At 40.9% G+C, this 19,846-nt stretch overlaps 5 protein-coding genes and 1 long non-coding RNA gene across 37 annotated transcripts in view; 3 read left to right on the top strand and 3 right to left on the bottom strand.

The window, feature by feature from the left end:
• Window positions 1–351: 351 nt before the first annotated feature.
• On the bottom strand, window positions 352–1,271 carry LOC120285240. Of its 2 annotated transcripts, none has more exons than XR_005544507.1 (2): window positions 1,219–1,271; window positions 352–906 (listed from the first exon to the last, which is right to left on the bottom strand). It is a non-coding gene; the product is annotated as an uncharacterized LOC120285240 (long non-coding RNA). The 2 variants fall into 2 exon arrangements; XR_005544506.1 differs by lacking the exon at window positions 1,219–1,271 and adding an exon at window positions 1,035–1,114.
• Window positions 1,272–2,647: 1,376 nt separating this feature from the next.
• LOC6725674 (odorant receptor 10a) lies at window positions 2,648–4,949 on the top strand. Its single transcript, XM_016172732.3, has 5 exons — window positions 2,648–3,930; window positions 4,020–4,207; window positions 4,267–4,556; window positions 4,610–4,762; window positions 4,834–4,949. Exons 1-5 carry the CDS (start codon window positions 3,383–3,385, stop codon window positions 4,882–4,884), a joined length of 1,230 nt encoding a protein of 409 aa, XP_016038931.1. The 5' UTR covers window positions 2,648–3,382; the 3' UTR covers window positions 4,885–4,949.
• A 206-nt stretch (window positions 4,950–5,155) lies between these two features.
• LOC6725673 (gustatory receptor 10a) lies at window positions 5,156–7,747 on the top strand. Its single transcript, XM_016172733.3, has 2 exons — window positions 5,156–6,247; window positions 7,448–7,747. Exons 1-2 carry the CDS (start codon window positions 5,180–5,182, stop codon window positions 7,604–7,606), a joined length of 1,227 nt encoding a protein of 408 aa, XP_016038930.1. The 5' UTR covers window positions 5,156–5,179; the 3' UTR covers window positions 7,607–7,747.
• Window positions 7,748–7,903: 156 nt separating this feature from the next.
• Window positions 7,904–9,317, top strand: LOC6725672 (putative gustatory receptor 10b). Its single transcript, XM_016172734.2, has 3 exons — window positions 7,904–8,143; window positions 8,202–8,924; window positions 8,983–9,317. Exons 1-3 carry the CDS (start codon window positions 7,904–7,906, stop codon window positions 9,139–9,141), a joined length of 1,122 nt encoding a protein of 373 aa, XP_016038929.1. The 3' UTR covers window positions 9,142–9,317.
• A 146-nt stretch (window positions 9,318–9,463) lies between these two features.
• On the bottom strand, window positions 9,464–11,114 carry LOC6740082. The gene is made up of 3 exons (XM_016181078.3): window positions 10,898–11,114; window positions 10,638–10,832; window positions 9,464–10,574 (listed from the first exon to the last, which is right to left on the bottom strand). The coding sequence occupies exons 1-3, from the start codon at window positions 10,971–10,973 to the stop codon at window positions 9,526–9,528; spliced, it is 1,320 nt and encodes a 439-aa protein (XP_016038928.1). The 5' UTR covers window positions 10,974–11,114; the 3' UTR covers window positions 9,464–9,525.
• A 207-nt stretch (window positions 11,115–11,321) lies between these two features.
• LOC6725671 (disks large 1 tumor suppressor protein) overlaps window positions 11,322–19,846 on the bottom strand; it is a 43,648-nt gene continuing 35,123 nt past the window's right edge. For 15 of the 31 annotated variants that reach the window (XM_039296439.1, XM_039296438.1, XM_016173738.2 and 12 more), the window contains 5 exons: window positions 18,144–18,224; window positions 15,547–15,696; window positions 15,170–15,452; window positions 15,017–15,108; window positions 11,322–14,938 (listed from right to left, as the gene is read on the bottom strand). In XM_039296439.1, the coding sequence (XP_039152373.1) occupies window positions 14,832–14,938; window positions 15,017–15,108; window positions 15,170–15,452; window positions 15,547–15,696; window positions 18,144–18,224 (713 nt within the window). In that variant the 3' untranslated portion in view covers window positions 11,322–14,831. Of the gene's footprint in view, window positions 14,939–15,016; window positions 15,109–15,169; window positions 15,453–15,546; window positions 15,697–16,881; window positions 18,225–19,846 lie in introns of those variants that run through there. The other 16 variants (XM_016173739.2, XM_016173740.2, XM_039296434.2 and 13 more) reach the window with 2 other exon arrangements.

The raw sequence follows: 19,846 nt of genomic DNA, 5'->3' as shown, positions 1-19,846 counted from the left end.
AGGCAGCGGAAACTATATGGTCTCCCATTTATACACATATATATGACTAATTGATTGGCGCAGACTGTGGTAAATGGGGAATTTGAATTGGCATTACCACTTCTCATATTTCGCATTAATTTCGCCACTTTAATTGGCGATCATCAAGCGGCACAATTTATCATCGAGGCCCATCATCATCGGGCATTTGGTCTATTTTTAGGCCCCGCGTTGGGCGCCAGTTTTCCGATCGAGCAGCGTCAGTTCATCGGGGTCACCAGTTCGGTTGGATCCGATTCTGGACTAGATCCCGGCGGTGGGAAATTGAGAGAATACACTGAAATGGATGCTAATAGTTGGTGTCACATTTAGTATTGTTTCGTTATCTTTATTTAACTGGTATTTATATTTACAATTATTTATCTTTGTACCTTACCGTATAATTAGTTATTGCTACGTTTTTATGGTTTCATTCAATAGGACAATTAACAGAAGCAGCTTTGTTTATAGTTAGAAAACGTGCCATTTTAATTGTAATTATTAACTGGCTTTCACATCTTGCTTGCAGATTTGTAGTCTGAGTTCCAGTGAACTCCACGTAATGTTCTGGAATCGTTATCAGCACCCTAATGGGGGTCATCGAAATATTAGGTGCCATTTTCGACAAATGATTATCTTGATCGCTTGATCGAGTGGATTTCGTTCTTTTTCGCATTAAGTTTCTTCTGTTTGGGTTTTGGCCACTTGAGGACCGTCATAAAGTTGCATAACTCATCGCCCGATGGACGATAGCCGCCGCCAGTCAAAGATTGGAAGTGCCACCAGCTCTAGTGCTTCTATAGCCCGCCGGGAACCCTGAACTTTAACAGTGTTACGTATTTCTAGCTTTCCGCTTATCTGGATAGTCTGCTGTATGGGGATGGCCGTCTGCAGTTCGGAGTGAAAAGAAGAACGAGAAAAAAACCGAATTATAAAATGCGACACTCTTTATGCCCCCAATTGGCGTATAAACTCTATTAAACAATTTATGCTCTAAACTGTCTGAATTGCTTAACTTCTTTATGGCACTCGCATTCGCATTCGGTTTCAGTTTGAGTTTCGGGCCCGCACGCTTAATAAACTTATCTAACAGTCATGTGCATGGTTCTGGGGATATTTGGGGTGCCGGGCCAGCTGAGTTGGGTTTGCTTTAGATCGGCTTGTCATGAAACAGACCGGCGTAATCGGATATTCTCGTACCCCCAAATCCCGTGCCCAAGCCCCTCCTCATCCGAATTTATGGCGGCTCGGCTCCCTCGATGGATTCTGGTGATTCCGGGTGACTCTTCAAAAACAATGTCAGGCCATCTCAATTGAGCTGAGTGCTGGGAATGCTTCCCTTTTCTCTATCCGTGCCAGTACAGTGGACACCGGGCATGTTAGATCCTTGATATCGATATTCTTCTAAAGTTAAAGTTCTAATATAAATGATTTATTTATTGATATAAAACTGAAAATATTACAATAACTGTAGGTGGGAACTACTGGAACTACGAAGTCCGAAATCCTGTTTCTCATTTTCGGAGCTTTACTGTATCCGTGTTGCGTGTGAAGCAGTGGGTGTGCGTGCTTAGCGGGCTGGGGTAGCTCAGTTGCTAGAAAGTTGCGATTTGCTGATGCTAAGCCAAGTGAAAACTAGAAAAATGGAAAAGGGGCAACCACTGGGCAATTGGCGTTGATTCAATTTGCTAGCCATTCGGTGCTCGGTGCTCGGCACTGCCGCTGCAATTATGCCCATCAAATCTATCCCAATCCCGCGAATCAAGCAATTTACCCATCATCATTACTATGATCATCCAGTGTTTTAAATCAATTTGATGCCCTTGCATTTACGAGGGGGGGAGTGGACAAGAAAGCTCCAAATTGGCCATTAAATCCGGCTATTTTATATTATTAAACATATTAAGTTAGTGTCTCCATTTTATTGCACTTCTGGGAGTTTATTCTAACTACCTTAATATACATTTCCCTATTTTGATTTAAACTTTGAGAAGAACCTTTTTGGGGCCTGAACTTGTGGAGTGACCTTATCGCTGCTCTAGATCGACCTTCGACGGCGTCGCGGCTTTTTTCAAACCCGATCAAACGCACAAAAATAAAAGCTATCAAACCAAACCAATACCTACAGTTGTGTGCGTGCCACCGCTGACGTCACCGGGCCGAGGAACGTGCGCTGCCAATCTAAGTATATATACTACATAAAAAAGTGGCATAAAGAGAAAAAATAACTTAGACTCGTCTGTGGCGTTGACAAAAATAAAAATAAAAAAAACTTCAATACATCAATGGTCGCACTCGAAAACGCAAACTCGAACTCGAACACACAGCGGCGGACAGGTTTGCATGATTTATGACTCCGCAGGTGATGGGCATAGGGGCGAACAGGTGCGGATTCCAACGGGTAGAGGGGCTAAGGTCTTCCCAAGCTCCAACTTCAATACAATCCAGTTTCGGACTTGAACTTTGGACCTATGATCTAGAAAACTAAGTAACCCCTTCTAGTACAACTGGCATCTTCCAGGGTATTACTGATAATGTTATTCCAAAACCAGAATCCCAAATATATCATTGCTCGCACTTAAATCACGTGATACAAGCAAAACAGGAACATATCCAACCTGCTTGGCACCAGATTTCTGCTTTTACCCTTATCAATGTGAATCATCAAGGTCATCCCTTCAACTTGCAACTGATTAGTATGAGGTAAAGTCGCGAATATGTTTAACTCGATGATAAAAACATGTACATTACATATGTACATACATAAGATGCAAGCAGCAAACAAAACAACAAACAAGAAAATAGATAAGATGATAGACTGCAATCATTGGAAACTGCAAGCAGATGACTTAGCTATAATATTTGACCCGCATTCGATGTAAGCAAATTCCACACTCCGTTTTGGTGATAATTTCCAATGGATGGTATCCAGAGCTAGCCTAACCGAATCCGCTCCTGAAACCTCATGCTGTGCGTGAGTGGGCTAGAGATTAGTTAAAAACGCACGAATTCGTCGAGTCCGATGTCCGAGTGTCTTAATCTTGATTTGTTTGTATTTTGATTACTGAAATTAGCGGCTAGCGCTAATTGATGCACTAGCTCTGATTGCGACTCGTTCCCGGCTACTTGTGCCTGTCGTCCAACCCGATCCATGTATAACAAGTGGAGCTCGCGAATCCAAAGGAAATCGAGAAGGTGACCCCGACCGTATGCACCACTTATGCAAAAGTTACTGTTCTAACTTTGGCCAAACTTTAACCGAATAACAAGTCAATTAGCTTGGATGCAAGACTTGTTATGAAAGAGGGTTACAACTACTGGCTATATAAGGAGTATTCCTTGCCAGGATGTCGCTCACACAGTTATGTCCACCATGTCCGAGTGGTTTCGCTTTCTGAAACGCGATCAAGAGCTGGATGTGTACTTTTTTGCCGTGCCCCGCTTGAGTTTAGACATAATGGGCTATTGGCCGGGAAAAACTGGTGACACCTGGCCCTGGAGATCCCTAATTCACTTCGCAATCCTGGCCATTGGCGTGGCCACCGAACTGCATGCTGGCATGCGTTTCCTAGACGGACAGCAGATTACCTTGGCACTGGAGACCCTCTGTCCAGCTGGCACATCGGCGGTCACGCTGCTCAAGATGTTCCTCATGCTGCGCTTTCGTCGGGATCTCTCCATCATGTGGAACCGCCTGAGGGGCCTGCTCTTCGATCCCAAATGGGAGCGACCCGAGCAGCGGGACATCCGGCTGAGGTACTCGGCCATGGCGGCCCGCATCAATTTCTGGCCCCTGTCAGCCGGATTCTTCACCTGCACCACCTACAACCTGAAGCCGATCCTGATCGCAATGATATTGTACCTCCAGAATCGTTACGAGGACTTCGTCTGGTTTACGCCCTTCAATATGACGTAAGATGATATCAGATGCATCTAGTATGATATGCTGACTAACTTGACTTACTATATCCTATGCAATTATATCATTTATTGGCAAAAAGAATGCCCAAAGTTCTGCTAAGCTATCCGTTTTTTCCCCTGACCTACGTGTTCATTGCCTATACGGGCTATGTGACCATCTTTATGTTCGGCGGCTGTGATGGTTTTTATTTCGAGTTCTGTGCCCACTTATCAGCTCTTTTCGAAGTGCTCCAGGCGGAGATAGAATCAATGTTTAGGCCCTACACCGGTGAGTGGGTATGCAAAAGTTCCAGGAAAATATTTAAATTATTCCATTTATTCTTGAAGATCACTTGGAGCTGTCGCCAGTGCAGCTTTACACTTTGGAGCAGAAGATGCGATCGGTGATCATCAGGCACAATGCCATCATCGATTTGACCAGATTTTTTCGGGATCGCTATACCATTATCACCCTGGCCCATTTCGTGTCCGCCGCCATGGTGATTGGATTCAGCATGGTTAATCTCCTGACACTGGGCAATAATGGTCTGGGCGCCCTGCTCTATGTGGCCTACACGGTCGCCGCCTTGAGTCAACTGCTGGTCTATTGCTATGGCGGAACTCTGGTGGCCGAAAGTGTGAGTTCGGCGATAGATTCTATTCTATAGATTTCAAAATCCTCTGCCCATAGAGCACTGGTCTGTGCCGCATCATGTTCGCCTGTCCGTGGCAGTTTTTTAAGCCTCAACAACGTCGACTCGTTCAGCTTTTGATCCTCAGATCCCAGCGTCCTGTTTCCATGGCGGTGCCATTCTTTTCGCCATCGTTGGCTACCTTTGCTGCGGTAAGTTTCTTCAGAATAATGGTAAAAATAATAACAAATATATTAATCAATTTTAACCCACTCTCTTGCAGATTCTTCAAACTTCGGGTTCCATAATTGCGCTGGTTAAGTCCTTTCAGTAAATTGGTAATAAATATAAATTGCTGGTATTTTTCTAATTTAAATTAAGTTGCTTAATTTTAAGGGAATAGCTCAATTCTATTTATTACCATATAACCATACTTCCTATGCAATAGAAACTTAGCAGGAGATTATCTATCCTTTTTCGAGCCTACCATATCGGCCATCTCCAATATTCAGGCGCTGACTGCACCACTTCCATGTCCACTGTACCCACTTCCTAACTACTACTACTAACTACCCACATCACGCAACTAAAAAGGAGTTGCTCAGTTTGCTGGGTGAAGCGGACCCGGAATGACATCGCCGGATGAGCGCAAGAGTTTCTGGGAGCGACACGAGTTCAAGTTCTATCGGTATGGACATGTGTACGCCCTGATCTATGGACAAGTGGTGATCGACTATGTGCCCCAAAGGGCGCTGAAACGTGGCGTTAAGGTGCTCCTGATTGCATATGGTCACCTATTCAGCATGCTGTTGATTGTGGTATTGCCCGGATATTTCTGCTACCACTTTCGCACCCTAACTGATACCCTGGATCGGCGTTTGCAATTGCTGTTCTATGTGAGTTTCGCCAATACGGCCATCAAATATGCCACCGTAATTGTGACCTATGTGGCCAATACCGTGCACTTTGAGGCCATCAACCAGAGGTGCACCATGCAGAGGACGCATCTGGAGTTCGAGTTCCAGAACGCTCCACAGGAGCCCAAGCGACCATTTGAGTTCTTCATGTACTTCAAGTTCTGCCTGATCAATCTGATGATGATGATCCAGGTGTGTGGCATATTTGCCCAGTACGGCGAAGGTGGCAAGGGCTCAGTTAGCCAGGTGCGAGTCCACTTTGCGATCTACGCCTTTGTGCTGTGGAACTACACGGAGAACATGGCGGACTACTGCTACTGGATCAATGGATCGGTGCTCAAGTACTACAGGCAGTTCAATCTCCAGTTGGGATCGCTTAGGGATGAGATGGATGGTCTGAGACCCGGTGGAATGCTGCTCCATCACTGCTGTGAGCTGAGCGATCGCCTGGAAGAGCTGAGACGGCGGTGCCGGGAGATCCACGATCTGCAGCGCGAGAGCTTTCGGATGCATCAGTTCCAGCTGATCGGACTCATGCTGAGCACGCTCATCAACAACTTGACCAACTTCTACACCCTGTTCCACATGCTGGCCAAACAGTCGCTGGAGGAGGTCAGCTATCGGGTGGTTGTGGGTTCGGTCTACGCCACGGGCTTCTACATAGACACCTATATTGTTACGTTGACCAATGAGCACATCAAGCTGGAGCTGGAGGCGGTGGCTCTGACCATGCGGAGATTCGCAGAGCCGCGGGAAATGGACGAGCGACTGACCAGGGAGGTGAGCCACTAAAAAATAAAAAAATGTATATAAAGGAAAAAGTTAATCTGCATACAAGAGCACGAATTTTGACCAAAATATTGGAAATAATGATCCAAATATGGATTGCCATACCTCGTTGAGCTCGTAATTTAATTCCCAATCGATTGGCGTTCGAAATTGAGAATTTTAATTTTTTGCAATTTTTCGCAAATTTTGATGATGTTACCCCTTACCGAAAATGCGAAAATCGACCCAAAAATTAATTTTTCAAATTCCGTCAAAAATTGATAGGGATAGTTAGTAGTGGTAATTAGCTGCACAAAACAGTCATTCTTGTGATTATATGACCATTTTTAGACAAGTTATGAGAAAAACACACTTTGTATAAATCGTATTTTTGGCCAAAAGTCGTTTTCAAGATTTAAAGAAAGAAAATATTTAGTTTTTTGGCCAACATTTTGGAAATAATAATCCAAATATAGATTGCCATACCTCGTTGAGTTCGTATTTAAAATTCCAATCAAACTGTGTTTAAAATTTGGATTTCTAATTTTTTGCCATTTTTCGCAAATTTTGATGATGTTACCCCTTACCAAAAATGCGAAAATAGACCCAAAAATGAATTTTTCAACATCCTTCAAAAAGTGATAGGGATAGTTAGTAGAGGTAATTAGCTACACAAAACAGTAATTCTTGTGATTATATGACCATTTTTAGACAAGTTATGAGAAAAACACACTTTGTATAAATCGTATTTTTGGCCAAAAGTCGTTTTCAAGATTTAAAGGAAGAAAATATTTAGTTTTTTGGCCAACATTTTGGAAATAATAATCCAAATATAGATTGCCATACCTCGTTGAGTTCGTATTTAAAATTCCAATCAAACTGTGTTTAAAATTTGGATTTCTAATTTTTTGCCATTTTTCGCAAATTTTGATGATGTTACCCCTTACCGAAAATGCGAAAATCGACCAAAAAATTATTTTTTCAAAATCCGTCAAAAAATGATGAGGATAGTTAGTAGTGGTAAATAGCTGCACAAAACAGTTATTCTTGTACTTTTATGACCATTTTAAGATTACTTATAGCATTTATACTTTTGAGTTGTAGAGTTGAAGCTCCTTTTTTCACCACGCTTTCTTTTATCATAGACAACCGGCTTTTATTGAATCTTCAGAAGTATTTACTTATTTAATGAATTGTTTACATCTCGTTCAGATAGAACACCTTTCGCTGGAGCTGCTCAACTACCAACCGCCCATGCTGTGTGGACTTTTGCACCTGGATCGCCGATTGGTGTACCTGATTGCTGTCACCGCCTTTTCCTACTTCATAACTCTGGTGCAGTTCGATCTGTATCTGCGCAAGAAGTCCTAGTTAGTTCTCAATCAACAATAATCACAACAAGCCGAATTTAAAATGCTTAGCTCTGTTTTTTTTTAAGTCTAGAAAATGTTTAATAGTTTTAGAACCACAAATACTTGTTCCTAATGCAGCTGAATAAAAGCGTTTAACTAATGACGTTGAAGTTTCTTCTCTTGAATGAGGTGTGTCCTTCGAAGATAGCAGTCCAATTGTACATATGCTCAGATAAGGACATCAATGGGTGGTCGTTGTGCTACTTTCGGGACGATGGACGATGGCGTCGAGCCAGCCAATTAGTTGCCGGCCACCATGCGAGTGGGCAAGTTGTGCCGCCTGGCTTTGCGCTTCTGGATGGGATTGGTAGTGGTCCTGGGATTCTCCAGCCACTACTACAGTCCCACTCGACGGCGTCTGGTTCACTCGAGAATTCTGCAGACATACGACTGGCTTTTGATGGTCATCAACTTGGTGGCGTTCTACGCCTACTATAGATACGCCATGACGTATTTCCTGGAGGGCATGTTTAGGCGGCAGGGATTCGTGAATCAGGTAAGAATAAATCTGAGACTATAACATACTTATCATATCAATTGCAAACAAATTGCAGGTGTCCACTTGCAACGTATTCCAGCAGCTACTGATGGCAGTGACCAGCACCTTATTGCACCTTCTATTTGAACGGCAGGTGTGCCAGACGTACAACGAGGTGTCCACTATTTTGGAGCAGGACCTGCAGCTCAAGGAGCACAGTCGCTTCTACTGCCTGGCTTTTCTGGCCAAGTTCTACAATTTTTTGCACAACTTCAACTTTGCCCTAAGTGCCATCATGCATTGGGGCCTGCGACCCTTCAATGTTTACGATTTACTGGCCAATCTGTACTTCGTCTACAACTCACTGGCCAGGGATGCCATTCAGGTGGTCTATGTTCTGCTGCTGCTCAACCTGTCGGAGGCACTGCGTCTGAACGGCCAGCAGGAGCACGACTCCTACAGCGACCTCATGAAGCAGCTGCGCAGACGGGAGCGACTGCTGAGGATTGGAAGGCGGGTGCATCGCATGTTCGCCTGGCTGGTGGCCATAGCCTTGATTCACCTGGTGTTCTTCAACACGGCCACCATTTACCTGGGCTACACCATGTTCATCCAGAAGCACGACGCCTTGGGCCTGCGTGGCAGGGGCTTGAAGATGCTGCTCACAGCCGTCTCATTTTTGGTCATCCTTTGGGACGTCGTGCTCCTCCAGGTCGTTTGTGAAAAGCTTCTGACCGAGGAGAACCAAATCTGCGCCAGTCCAGAGGATGAGGCTTCTTCCAGGACGACTTACAGACAGGTAGGAATATTATATAATTCGAATAAGTTATATTAATTAATACTTATTCATTTTCTAGTGGGAAATGTGCGCTTTGAGACGAGCTATTAGACGATCATCGCCAGAAAACAAGGTTTTGGGCATGTTCCGAATGGATATGCGATGTGCATTCGCTTTGATCAGCTGCAGTTTGTCCTATGGCATCATAATCATTCAGATTGGATATATACCAGGCTAATTTAACCATTCCAAAGAAAGTAATACGCCGGTGCAATCAGCACTCAATCAGCAGTTTGCTTCACTTAAGTTAATTACCAGGATAATCTGGAGGATTGGATCTCTGGTGGAATGAAAACATAACTCGGAGCTAATAGATTCATTGTACGAAAGACCATGAAACCTAAAGGAATTAAGCTAAGCATAAACGTAAGAAATAAATATAAATTGTGGAACGAAGTCCAATGTTGCTATGATTTATGTTTTAATTTTATTGCATTTTCCAAACCAAGGGATTAAATTTTCAAATTAATTTAGGCATAAAGCACAACAAACGTTATAAATTTGTGGAGTTTTTAACAGGTTCTTTTTTTTATATATATAAAATAGTTTGAAGCATGCGATTTCATTGTGGCAAATGTTTAGCAGGTCCTCCATTGGACTTGGTCGCTGGTTTTCTTTTCGGTGCCTTTGAGAAGACATCCGGATTTTCCACGAAATTATTAACCTGATCAACCGACAGAACCTCCTTCTTATCGAGCACTTTTGTGAGAAAAGATTTGGGATCGACAATCGAGGAGTTCATGTTCAGATCTGTTGGCTTGGAGGATGTGGCAGGATGTGTGGAGTTTGCCTGCCTGCCATCACCTTCATTCCTGTTTATGAAACCCAGTCTTGTGTTATCCTTACACCCGATTAACTGCACCTTTTCCGCCCTCAATCGATCCAGGCGCCTCTGCTCCTCCTTCATCAGACTGGCGGCTATTTGCTGAGAGTTGGATTTGATTTGGATTTCCGATTTCTTGGTGCAGCGAATGCGCATGTGGTAGGCTTTGGAGGACTGCGGGTTGTCAGTGCTGGCGAAGGAATCAATAGAGCTGCCGCAAGGATGCAGGCCATCTATGTCCAGCTTGGTCTGCATCCTGGAGATCCGTACATCCTTCACCTTGCAGGGCTCCTCGTGACCGAAATGGACCAGGGAAATGGCCTTCTTTAGCAATTGCACCACCGCTTGGACCTCCAGTGGCCGCTGTTCCGGCACCATGATCTTTGGATTGGGAACAGTGAAGTCATCGTCCGATTGCTGCCTCTTCACTTCCACTTTAGCTTCTTTCTGTTTCTCCAGTAGCTTTTTGACCCGCTCGTTCAACATCCTGGCCTCCGATTTGCGCACCATTCTCTCCATATTCCTGGTCCTCATCGCATCAATTACCAGCTGGGAGGACATCATGCGATCCCTTTGCGTCATTTGAAGAATCTTAAGCGGTATGGTGGAGCTAGATGAGTGAGAGCCACTGCAATCCTGGGATAGCATGGTCCTGGCCAGCTGCTCCTCTCTTCGCTGCGCATTGTGTAACCGCAATGTTGCTGATTTTTCAAACGGAAGGCGTCGCTTATGCCTCTTCGTCCTTTTGTCCTGGTCTCTCACCAAAGGATGCAATCTTACTAGGTTGGCTACCATACGTTTAAGCTATATTATTACCAATTTCAATCAATTTAGATCTTTTGAAACGCTACCATTTCGATGTGTGTTGATCCTAAAAGGTGTTTGTCCTTCGGTGTATGAGATTTGCTTGCTATTGGGCTTCGGCTTATTTGGGTTCTGTCTGCGGGGTTCATTGCCACCGGAAGTACTGCTCGAGTTATTCCTGGTCAATTGCATGAGGCGTCTCCAGGGACTCTGCGCGCAGATCCGCGTCTTGGCATCATCATCTGGTGAGGATTAGGTACAACTTTTGTGAAATATTCTTCATGCTAAACAATCTAATGAACCCTACGCATAAGACGACATTGTCGGGAGCCACAAAGCTTCAAGATCCACCTTATCCAGTCCAACTTGATGGTATAGGCCATTGCCAACTGTAACTGAAATGCAAAAGGGTTAAAAAGGAGAACAGAAGGCGAATTTTGAGACCGAATTTCACGATGGCTTTCGAGTCGAGTCCATTATATAATTTGGAAGGCAAGCCCAAAGAAAACGACATTAGATATGACGCCTGCCCAGATAAACTGTAAACAAATTTTAAATGTTTCTTGATCGATTTTATTATATACTTTCATAATACAATGAAAATAATAGCCAAACAATGAGATTCAGCTGCAACCTGAAAAGTATGCTACAAAAAAGTGAATAGACTCCTCGTCAATTTGCTAAAATCTAAAATCAAATTCATGATAACTAAATAATGAAAATGCCAGGCATATGATTACGTATTTTTATTACGGTTTATTTCGAGTGTGTTTTTGGGGTGTGGGCGAGTGTTTCATCCGCTGATGAACAAATTACATTTGACATAACACATAATGAAAACGCATTTGAGGCCGAATGGGGTCTCTTATTTTGTATCTCGCACATGAACATGAGAGTATTGTACATATGTTGGGTGTACTTGTGTGTTTTTGCCCATATATTCTTTTGTATCAACCCAATTCTTAAACTCATTACTATCCATCGATTTCCGTTTTGGTTTTAGCACTATCGTATATATATATGTATAGCATATATAGCTCTACTGCCGATCTGTTCGCGAACTTCAACGAAATTGAATTTGATTTACTTTCTTTACTGATCGCTAAGGCTAAAGATTCCTTCTTCTTTTTCTCCTTTTTCCTAGTTTTTCATGGTTGGTATGACTAGCAAAAAACGATTTCCTTGTTTTTTGTTTCCATGGGGGGTGGCAGTGGGTCAGGATGTAAATGTGATGTAAACGGGATGTACATAAGTGTGAGCGGAAACCATACGAAAGCTGCCCGTACATGTGTCTATGTGTGTGTATATTTTCATCGAAATTCGATTCGATTCGACAACAACAACAACAAAAAGAAAAGGCACAATTTTGATGAAACGCTTTCCCATGCTTTGTATGCGCGCGCGTGTGTGTGGTGGATAGGATATACATACATATATATATATATATATATATATATCATCTGGGACGAAAGGGTTATACATTTTGTATCATACTTATTTTTGGGTTTTCTTTTTTTTTTTTTTTTTGAGAAAAGAAAGTCGCCCTTCTCAGCCGCTCCTGGGGCCTCTAATTTAAATATATATTTTCTTTATCTAGTTGATAATTGCTTGATAGTTAGTTCTCGAGGGTTTCATGTTTGTTAGTAAAATCTAAGGCTAGTTGGAAAAGTGATTTGAATTTGGTATAGGTTTTTCGTTCACTGGGGGCCTCGCTTTCGGAAGAACCACATGGAAAATGGGCCTTAACCAGTGATTTAAATATTTTTGTTTGAGCGAAAAAAAATCACTTGCTACGAATAGTCACCCTGTTTAAGCGGTTATCTATAGTTAACTCCTCTGCACATCGTTTAATGTTAGTTAATGCAATGCTTTCCGTATGCTAGTTGGATGTATCAAATTGATTAAGAAGTTCGATTTTTAATTAGTTTATTACACTTAGAGTTCCTCAGCTTCTTCGTTTTTTTTTTTTGCTTGTTTTGTTTTCTTTTGCTTTGTTTAGAGTGGAAATTATTCGCATAGTTTTTATTTTGTTTTCCATTGTTTGTCCTTTTTGTTTTAGGTTGTTTATTAAATATAACAATGCTCTCGGCGCATACATTGTGAAAATTATAATGAATTTGTTTTCTCTTTATTCGTATAATAGTTATATGTATATATTTTTGAAATAATATCCATAGCTGCTGCTGCTGTGGCGTCGTCGACGTTTTTGCAATATACAAAAAAATGTAATTAAAAAAAAAATGTTTTAAGTAGTTCGTAAGATAGCGAGCAATAGAGATGGAGAGTTAAAAAAAATAAAATATATGCATATTCGTATGAATTATAATGTTAACACTCAACTTGAATTTAGCTAAATTTTTTTCGAACAAATTTCGTATGTGTTGGTTTTTTTGTTTTTCATTTTCTGTGCGTTGGCTATAAATCGTATATTGGTTTACATAAATTAATCAGCAAATATATGTATAGTTATCTAGTTTGAGTTGATCTCATCTCCAGCTCTGCTTCTCCATCGTCACTTCCTTAATTATTTATTTATTTGCTTTTGCAATTCGATTTGTCTGGTGTGTATAAAATTTGACCGCAACGGTAGTCCATGTGTGTGTGTGTGTGTTATTTATGGGTTTGTGTGTTTGTGTGTATGTGTGTATTATCTACATACTATATTTGTTTTATAGATTGTTAAATATACAATATTTTACTCATTATATAGGTTTAAATCAACGCGACAACAAATTCAATTTCTCCTTTTCCAATCGATTGCTGTCGTAGTTTACATTATTATGCGGATGTTTTGTTTTTATATAGTAAAATGACTTTGTTTCGACGATCTTCTGCGGACTATGGGCTAAATGGTACAGATATAGTATAGTAAGTGGATGTGTGAATGAATGTCCGTGGTTCTATATGCAACTTTTCCGCTAGTTACTAGTGTTTATCATACGCATGTTTATTGATTTAATTTTTATCCGTTTTATATATCGTTCTTGTTTGTTTAAATTTTGTGTTGCTTTTAGGCAAAGGCGAGTGGGAAAAATTACATACATCTAACAACAAATGCACCAACGTTTTTCATCTTCTCCATCGTTATTAGCGTCAATATTCATCAATATATATATATTTATCATTATCATTAGATCGTAATCGTAAATCGTTATCGTCATTGTCTGACTTTCCGCTAGATCCGCAACCGTTCGCATTCGCATTCACATCCGCATCTGCATCTGCGTCCCGTCATCGTCGTCATTATTCGTAGTCAGCTACTAAACATTGTCGTACTTAAAGTTAACCACCATGCAATGCAATGCACTTGTGCCTCAACATCACTATCACCGGCAAAACATCGGTGTGCATGGGTGGGGTGCCTGTGCCTGCGCCTGCATGTTTACATATTCATATAGGTCAATATATATCAAAAAAACACATTATCGTCAACATAACTAACTCGCTATAACTCTTGGCTCTCGTATATAAACATCAACATAAACAAACAACACTCTAGCGCTTAACGAACTCCTGAAAGCCCTCATCTTCGCTCGTCTCTATGCTTTTATAATCGGATCTTAGTCTATATATGTGGTGTGTATGTATACATATATATATATATATATATATATATATATATATATATGTTTATATATATATATATTATATTATATTTCGCTTCTTTTGTTTATATCCAACTTTGTTCTAACTAAAAACTATACACCTTTGTCCGCTACAGTTTGAACACCCATATCTCATCTCATATGCCATATGCCATATGCCAAATGCCAAATGCTTTGCTCTGATGTTCGCTCATTTTCATCATCGTCTAGCTGGTGGATGTACGTTCACCTAATCTACTAATCGTACATCAATGAGTGCATCCAAAAAAAATTGCTTTGGACAATTTGCTACATTAAGTTGGCTGCTGCGGCTGCGTCGTTATAAATTTGTTCTGTCTGTGGTCAAGTTGGTTAGTTCAGGTCCATGGTTACGTTTCCGTATCCGTTTTCATTTCCGTTTTCTGTCGTTGTCAGTGTTGTTGTCGCTGTGGCTGCTGCTGTGGTTGCTGTTGTTGTTGTTGTTGTTCTTGTTGTTGTAGTTGTATTAGTATCTGTTGTTACTGTGATGCATCATCAGTGCGGCGTCTTCTGCTGCGGCTGCTGATTTGTTGCTGCTGCTGTTGCTCCTATTGTTGTTCTCGAGACCGGTCGACATCGAACTCGAGGCGGCAGTGTCCAAGTTGTGGTGGCTGTTGGTCATAGAGATTCCTTGGAAGGTACCCAAATGGTTGGTCCCGACTGGGACCAAATCATCGATTTCACTTTGCTGTAGATCTCCTCGATGGTATCGCCCTGGACAACGCCTGTAGTTCGGTGGCAAATAAAAGAATAATCATAAGATATCATATCTATAAGATGTTTCTATATTATCTTGATCATACCCGTAAAGTATTCGCCGAATTCCTGCTCCATTTTAATCGCCCGCTCGTAAGTCTTCTTGGCCTGCTCCTCCGTCATGCGACGATTCATTTCCCTGTGAAAACAAAACCATTAACATGGGAAATCTTTAGTCGCTGGGCATGCGGAAAACCTACATCACTGAATCCACCGACTTGGGCTTGATGAACACGGCGACGGGATACAGCTGGGCCACTTGGAGTCGCTTGATGGCGTTCCCGGACACGTCCAGGATGCAGTGTTTGCCCTTCTCTGCCACTTCGCGCACGCTGGCCACCGATGTGCCATACAGATTGTCGTTATACTGTCCCGCCTCGATGAACAGATGGTTCTGGATATCCCGCTCCATTTGCTCGCGAGACGATACAAAGTGGTAGTCCCTACCATCCACCTCGTACTCCCGCTTGGGTCGGGTGGTGTCTAAATGGAAAGAAGCATATGTTGCACTTGGTTAAAATATCGCTGTATTTGGGGGCATCATGAAAAGTCATAATGCACATAATGCACTACTTACGTGGCACACAGGAGCCGAACTTGTCGGGATACTCTGATATAAGGTCATCGTTGATGCGATCCTTCAGGGGTCCCAGAATAATCACCGGACGCGTGTAGTTGATGGACAAACGCTGTACGGCCTCGTAGGACAACACGTTCTCCTCGGAAGCTGGAAAGTGAGGTAAGCAATTGGATTAGGACCTTGACGTGCAGGTTCTCTACATCATCGCAAAGTGTTCTAAATGAACGGGAATCGGAGGGGGAATGGAAGGTGGGAATTTCTTTGGGACAAATATATCTTGGGTATCGGGGAGTCTACAAACAAACTTCTAAATCGGTCTATATTGCAATTGGAAGTTAATATTCAAAGAGATCCGTAAAGATCAAGGCATGTCAGTTAGGATTAGAATTAAATGTGTATACTATGGTTAATTTCAGCTAGTTGGCAGTTGCTTTCTACGAAATTTAAGGGTTTATTGGAAAAATTTGTATCTCTAAATTAGGTTTGTTAAAAATAAAGCTCTCGCACACAAAAATGTACAACAAAATTTCAATTGATAATATTTTCCGGAATGAATTGGCAAAATAAGAGAGTACAAAATCAGTCAATACTTGTCAAGTTATACTTTTTTACTTATCAAGCATTCACTGTGCTTGGTGGATAACTTAAAAATCGAGCAGAGGAAACATTCGAAGGAAATAATGTTCAATGTTCAATCGGGTTTCCTAAGAAGGAGTCACTTAAAACTTAAAGGTACAATAAAATGATGTGAAACGTAGTGTCGAAATCAATCGAAAACAAATCCAAATGTAAATGCAAAATGTGGAATGGTAATCAAAGCTACTACACTTATGTATGTCTTGGGTCGTATACATATATAGGATATAGAAATGATAATCATGATAAATAGTAGTACATAGAGCAGGCGATCTACGAGCAAACAGTTAACAGACTTGTCTTACATGGTTACATACTACATACATGACATCATGATGTTACACACATGGCACACAAAAACATTGGACAACATGAAATCAAAATCTGTGTGTCGATTGTTGAGAGTGAGAGTGGTATAATTATGTTTAGATCATTAGAACTAGCTTAGGTGATTAACTTGTCTTTGGTTGAACCCAGGAGGCATGGGTTTTCACATATCTTTTGGCTGCTGAGGGGTTTTTGGGAACGCAGTCGCACTTCTCCTTGACCAGGTGGTGGGTTATGGGATTTACTCACTTGACGCCTTGCAGAACTCACAGATCAACACACTTTGGGACTCATTTACAGAGACACGAACGTTGAGCGCTACGGGTTGGATTAACAACTGATCGATTAAGCCAAATAAAACTCCCTCGATTTGTACAATTCCTTTATTTCAGTTTCACTTCTGGTTGGGTTTGTGTTTGGGTTTCATCTTAACCCGCAATTAAAATTCACAATTATCTCTGAACTCTAAGACGAAAGGTTTTCGGGGGAGCGGTTTTAAATCTGATTGAATTCTTTCAAACAAAAACTCTGATTTTGCGGTGATTCGGTTGGGGTGGCACATGCAAAAGACACGACACACTATACAAGCATTACATGAAAACATCAACAAACCAACTGAATTTGAATCGGTCTAGAACTCTATATACCTGCATATATAGAGAGACGTGTGTCGACGAGGTGAGTGGGTGTGTTTTTGGGCTAACTAAGAAGGGGACTGGGACAAACAACTATCCAGGCAGAAGGAGAAAGTGTACTCTAGGCTCAGCTCATTCGGGTGGGGATCGGATATTTTCCACATCCATGGGTTAACTTCTGTTACTGCTCGGGTGATGCTACGCAATGTGGCAACCAAGGAAAAAAATAACAAGAGAAATAGGCAAACGATAGGGGGTGTGGAAGTGTCAGTTGTGTGATTCTGGTGGGTTCACATAATTTGCTATCATCATTCGATTCTACGCAACTATCAACAATTCACAACAGTTGAAGAACTTATAAAGAAACCATAAGATCTAATATTAACAAAACACGATGTGTCCGAGGAAGTTTTATGGATGGGCTTGAAAATTCACTTAAATTGAATTGAAGACAGTTTGTATGCAGCATATGGTTTCAAATAATATAAAAACAATTGTTCAACTAGCAAGATTGGAGTTTTTGGCTTAAAGGTTAATACTCCGATACACGAAATGAATTTAATGAAAGGAAGAAAAACCAAATCTACTAAAAGCCTTTGCAGATGGTTATTATTCAAATAGATTCTCTTGGAACAAAGCGCCATAGAGATGGATAGATATATAGCAGAGAAAGAAACAGATAGAGAGTGATGGAGTGAGACAGCTTGAGTGAGAGACAAAGCAAGAGATAGGCAGAAATCAAAGAAAGAACGAAAAATATAAACAAGAGGAATAGATTTTGCAAAAATTTGGTTTCTTTGTATTCATAACTAAATATTTAACTTTCATTCTTTCGTTTCTTTTTAAGTAGAAGAAAACATAAGCTTTGTTGTATTTTTCACTAGTATTACAAAAAGAGAAGAGACTTGTTGCTATTTTTTTTTTTTGCTGTTGATTCTTGTGGTTGTTTTGATTTTTATTTTTTGTGATTGTTGGTTGTTCAGATGCTCGACTTACGATAGTCAGCATCATTATTCTCCAAGTAGATCAGAGTTATCTGCTCCATATCGGGTAACTCCACCCTGTAGATAATCTCGCCTGAGCAGTGATTAGTCGATAGCGATGATAGCGTAGTTTTAGAAGAATTTAGTAGTTGGTTGTTGTCGCAGTTCGTGAGCGCATGGTTATAACAAATATATATGTATACAGAGATATATATATCGGTGGTCATATTGTTGGTTTCAATTTTTTGTTGTTCGTTTTGTTTGATTGATTTGAGAAGTTAAATATTTATATATAGAGCGATATTGATATGTGTGGTATGGGATTGTGTGTATTTAGAACAAGAGAAAATATTGTGAGTTAAACAGAGGTTTACAAATTAAGGATTTGTGTGTAGTTTCGGTGTAGTTCCATCGAAATATATAGTTCGATATATATTTAGAAACAGGGAAACAGAGAGCGAGAGAGATGGAGTGACGTTGCGTTTGCGTTTTACGCACAGTTATAAATCGGTAGTAGATATAGTAGTAGAATAGTAGTAGATTCGAACGGTAGTAGATGTTGTTGTCGTTGTTGTTGAAGTAGTTGTAGTTGTTGGTTGGTTGGTTGGTTGGTAGTAGTTGAGTAGTAGGCAAACAACACAAGAATTCAAAGTAGTTCACAGACACAGGGGTTAAATGTAAAAGAAGAACAAAAATACCAAAGGATTAACAACAAATCGAAATCGAAATCACCATTTACTCATGTCTTGTACTGTCTGTCTGTGACTGACTGAGAACTAAAAAAAAAAAAAAATGGAACTCGAAAAGGTAAATGAGAGATTTGAGTTTGGGTTCTTAGTTGCGAGTTCCTCTCCTGTGTACGAGTGTGGTTAATTCGTGTGCATTCCGAACTGAGAATTGTCCAAGGAAATCTTTACTTCGGTTGTCTGTATCTGGGTGGTGTATCTGTATGATGATCTGTTCTGTATTCACATCAAGTACGCCATTCCAGTTACATTTATATGTACAGTATATATCGCATCGAGTGTGGCAACATTGAAACACGACGTGTGATTGATACAAGCGCATAATAATAGAACAGCAAGTTGAGATCGAAATGGTATATAGTTTGATTTCTGTCTGCATGTCCGTATATGTATGTACACACTATGCAATGTGAACAACCAGGGGGATCCAAAGTATTAACTTAAAAGACGAACAGAAACCCCTACAAAACAGAGATCCTTTCCCTGGAAGATCATCGTGGGATTGTAAGAAGGTTCGATGTTTGGTCTTCCTTTTGTGTCGAGGGCCAGATTCAGATTCAGATATCCTATGCAAATCAGACGTACTTCCGATTTAACATATGTACTTCCTTTTTTTAATTCCTTTATACATTTAGTGTACATTTAATGGACATTTACATGCATATGATAGAGTTCTTTTGAAAGTTACATTTGGGCGATTCATTTATTCCGCAATAGTCTTGCGGAGCGGTTATATATATGGAAGATAATGGGCTAAATATATTTAGAGAATCTTGGCATGTATTTATAGCGATAGAGAGTGATGTACGAGTAGAGATCGCCAGATACATGTGATGTACAGATGTATATATGCAAATAAAAAGCGCTGAAAACCAAAATCTCTAACGGAACCAACGAAAAATCAAGGAACAGTAATCACGTGTGATGTTTTGATGTATGCATGTATGTAAATAGGTATGTTATGTATGTA

This window comes from Drosophila simulans, chromosome X, assembly GCF_016746395.2.
Source record: "Drosophila simulans strain w501 chromosome X, Prin_Dsim_3.1, whole genome shotgun sequence".
Classification (NCBI taxonomy): domain Eukaryota; kingdom Metazoa; phylum Arthropoda; class Insecta; order Diptera; family Drosophilidae; genus Drosophila; species Drosophila simulans.
Note: the sequence above shows the minus strand (reverse complement) of the source record. Positions and strands in the feature narration are given on the sequence as shown.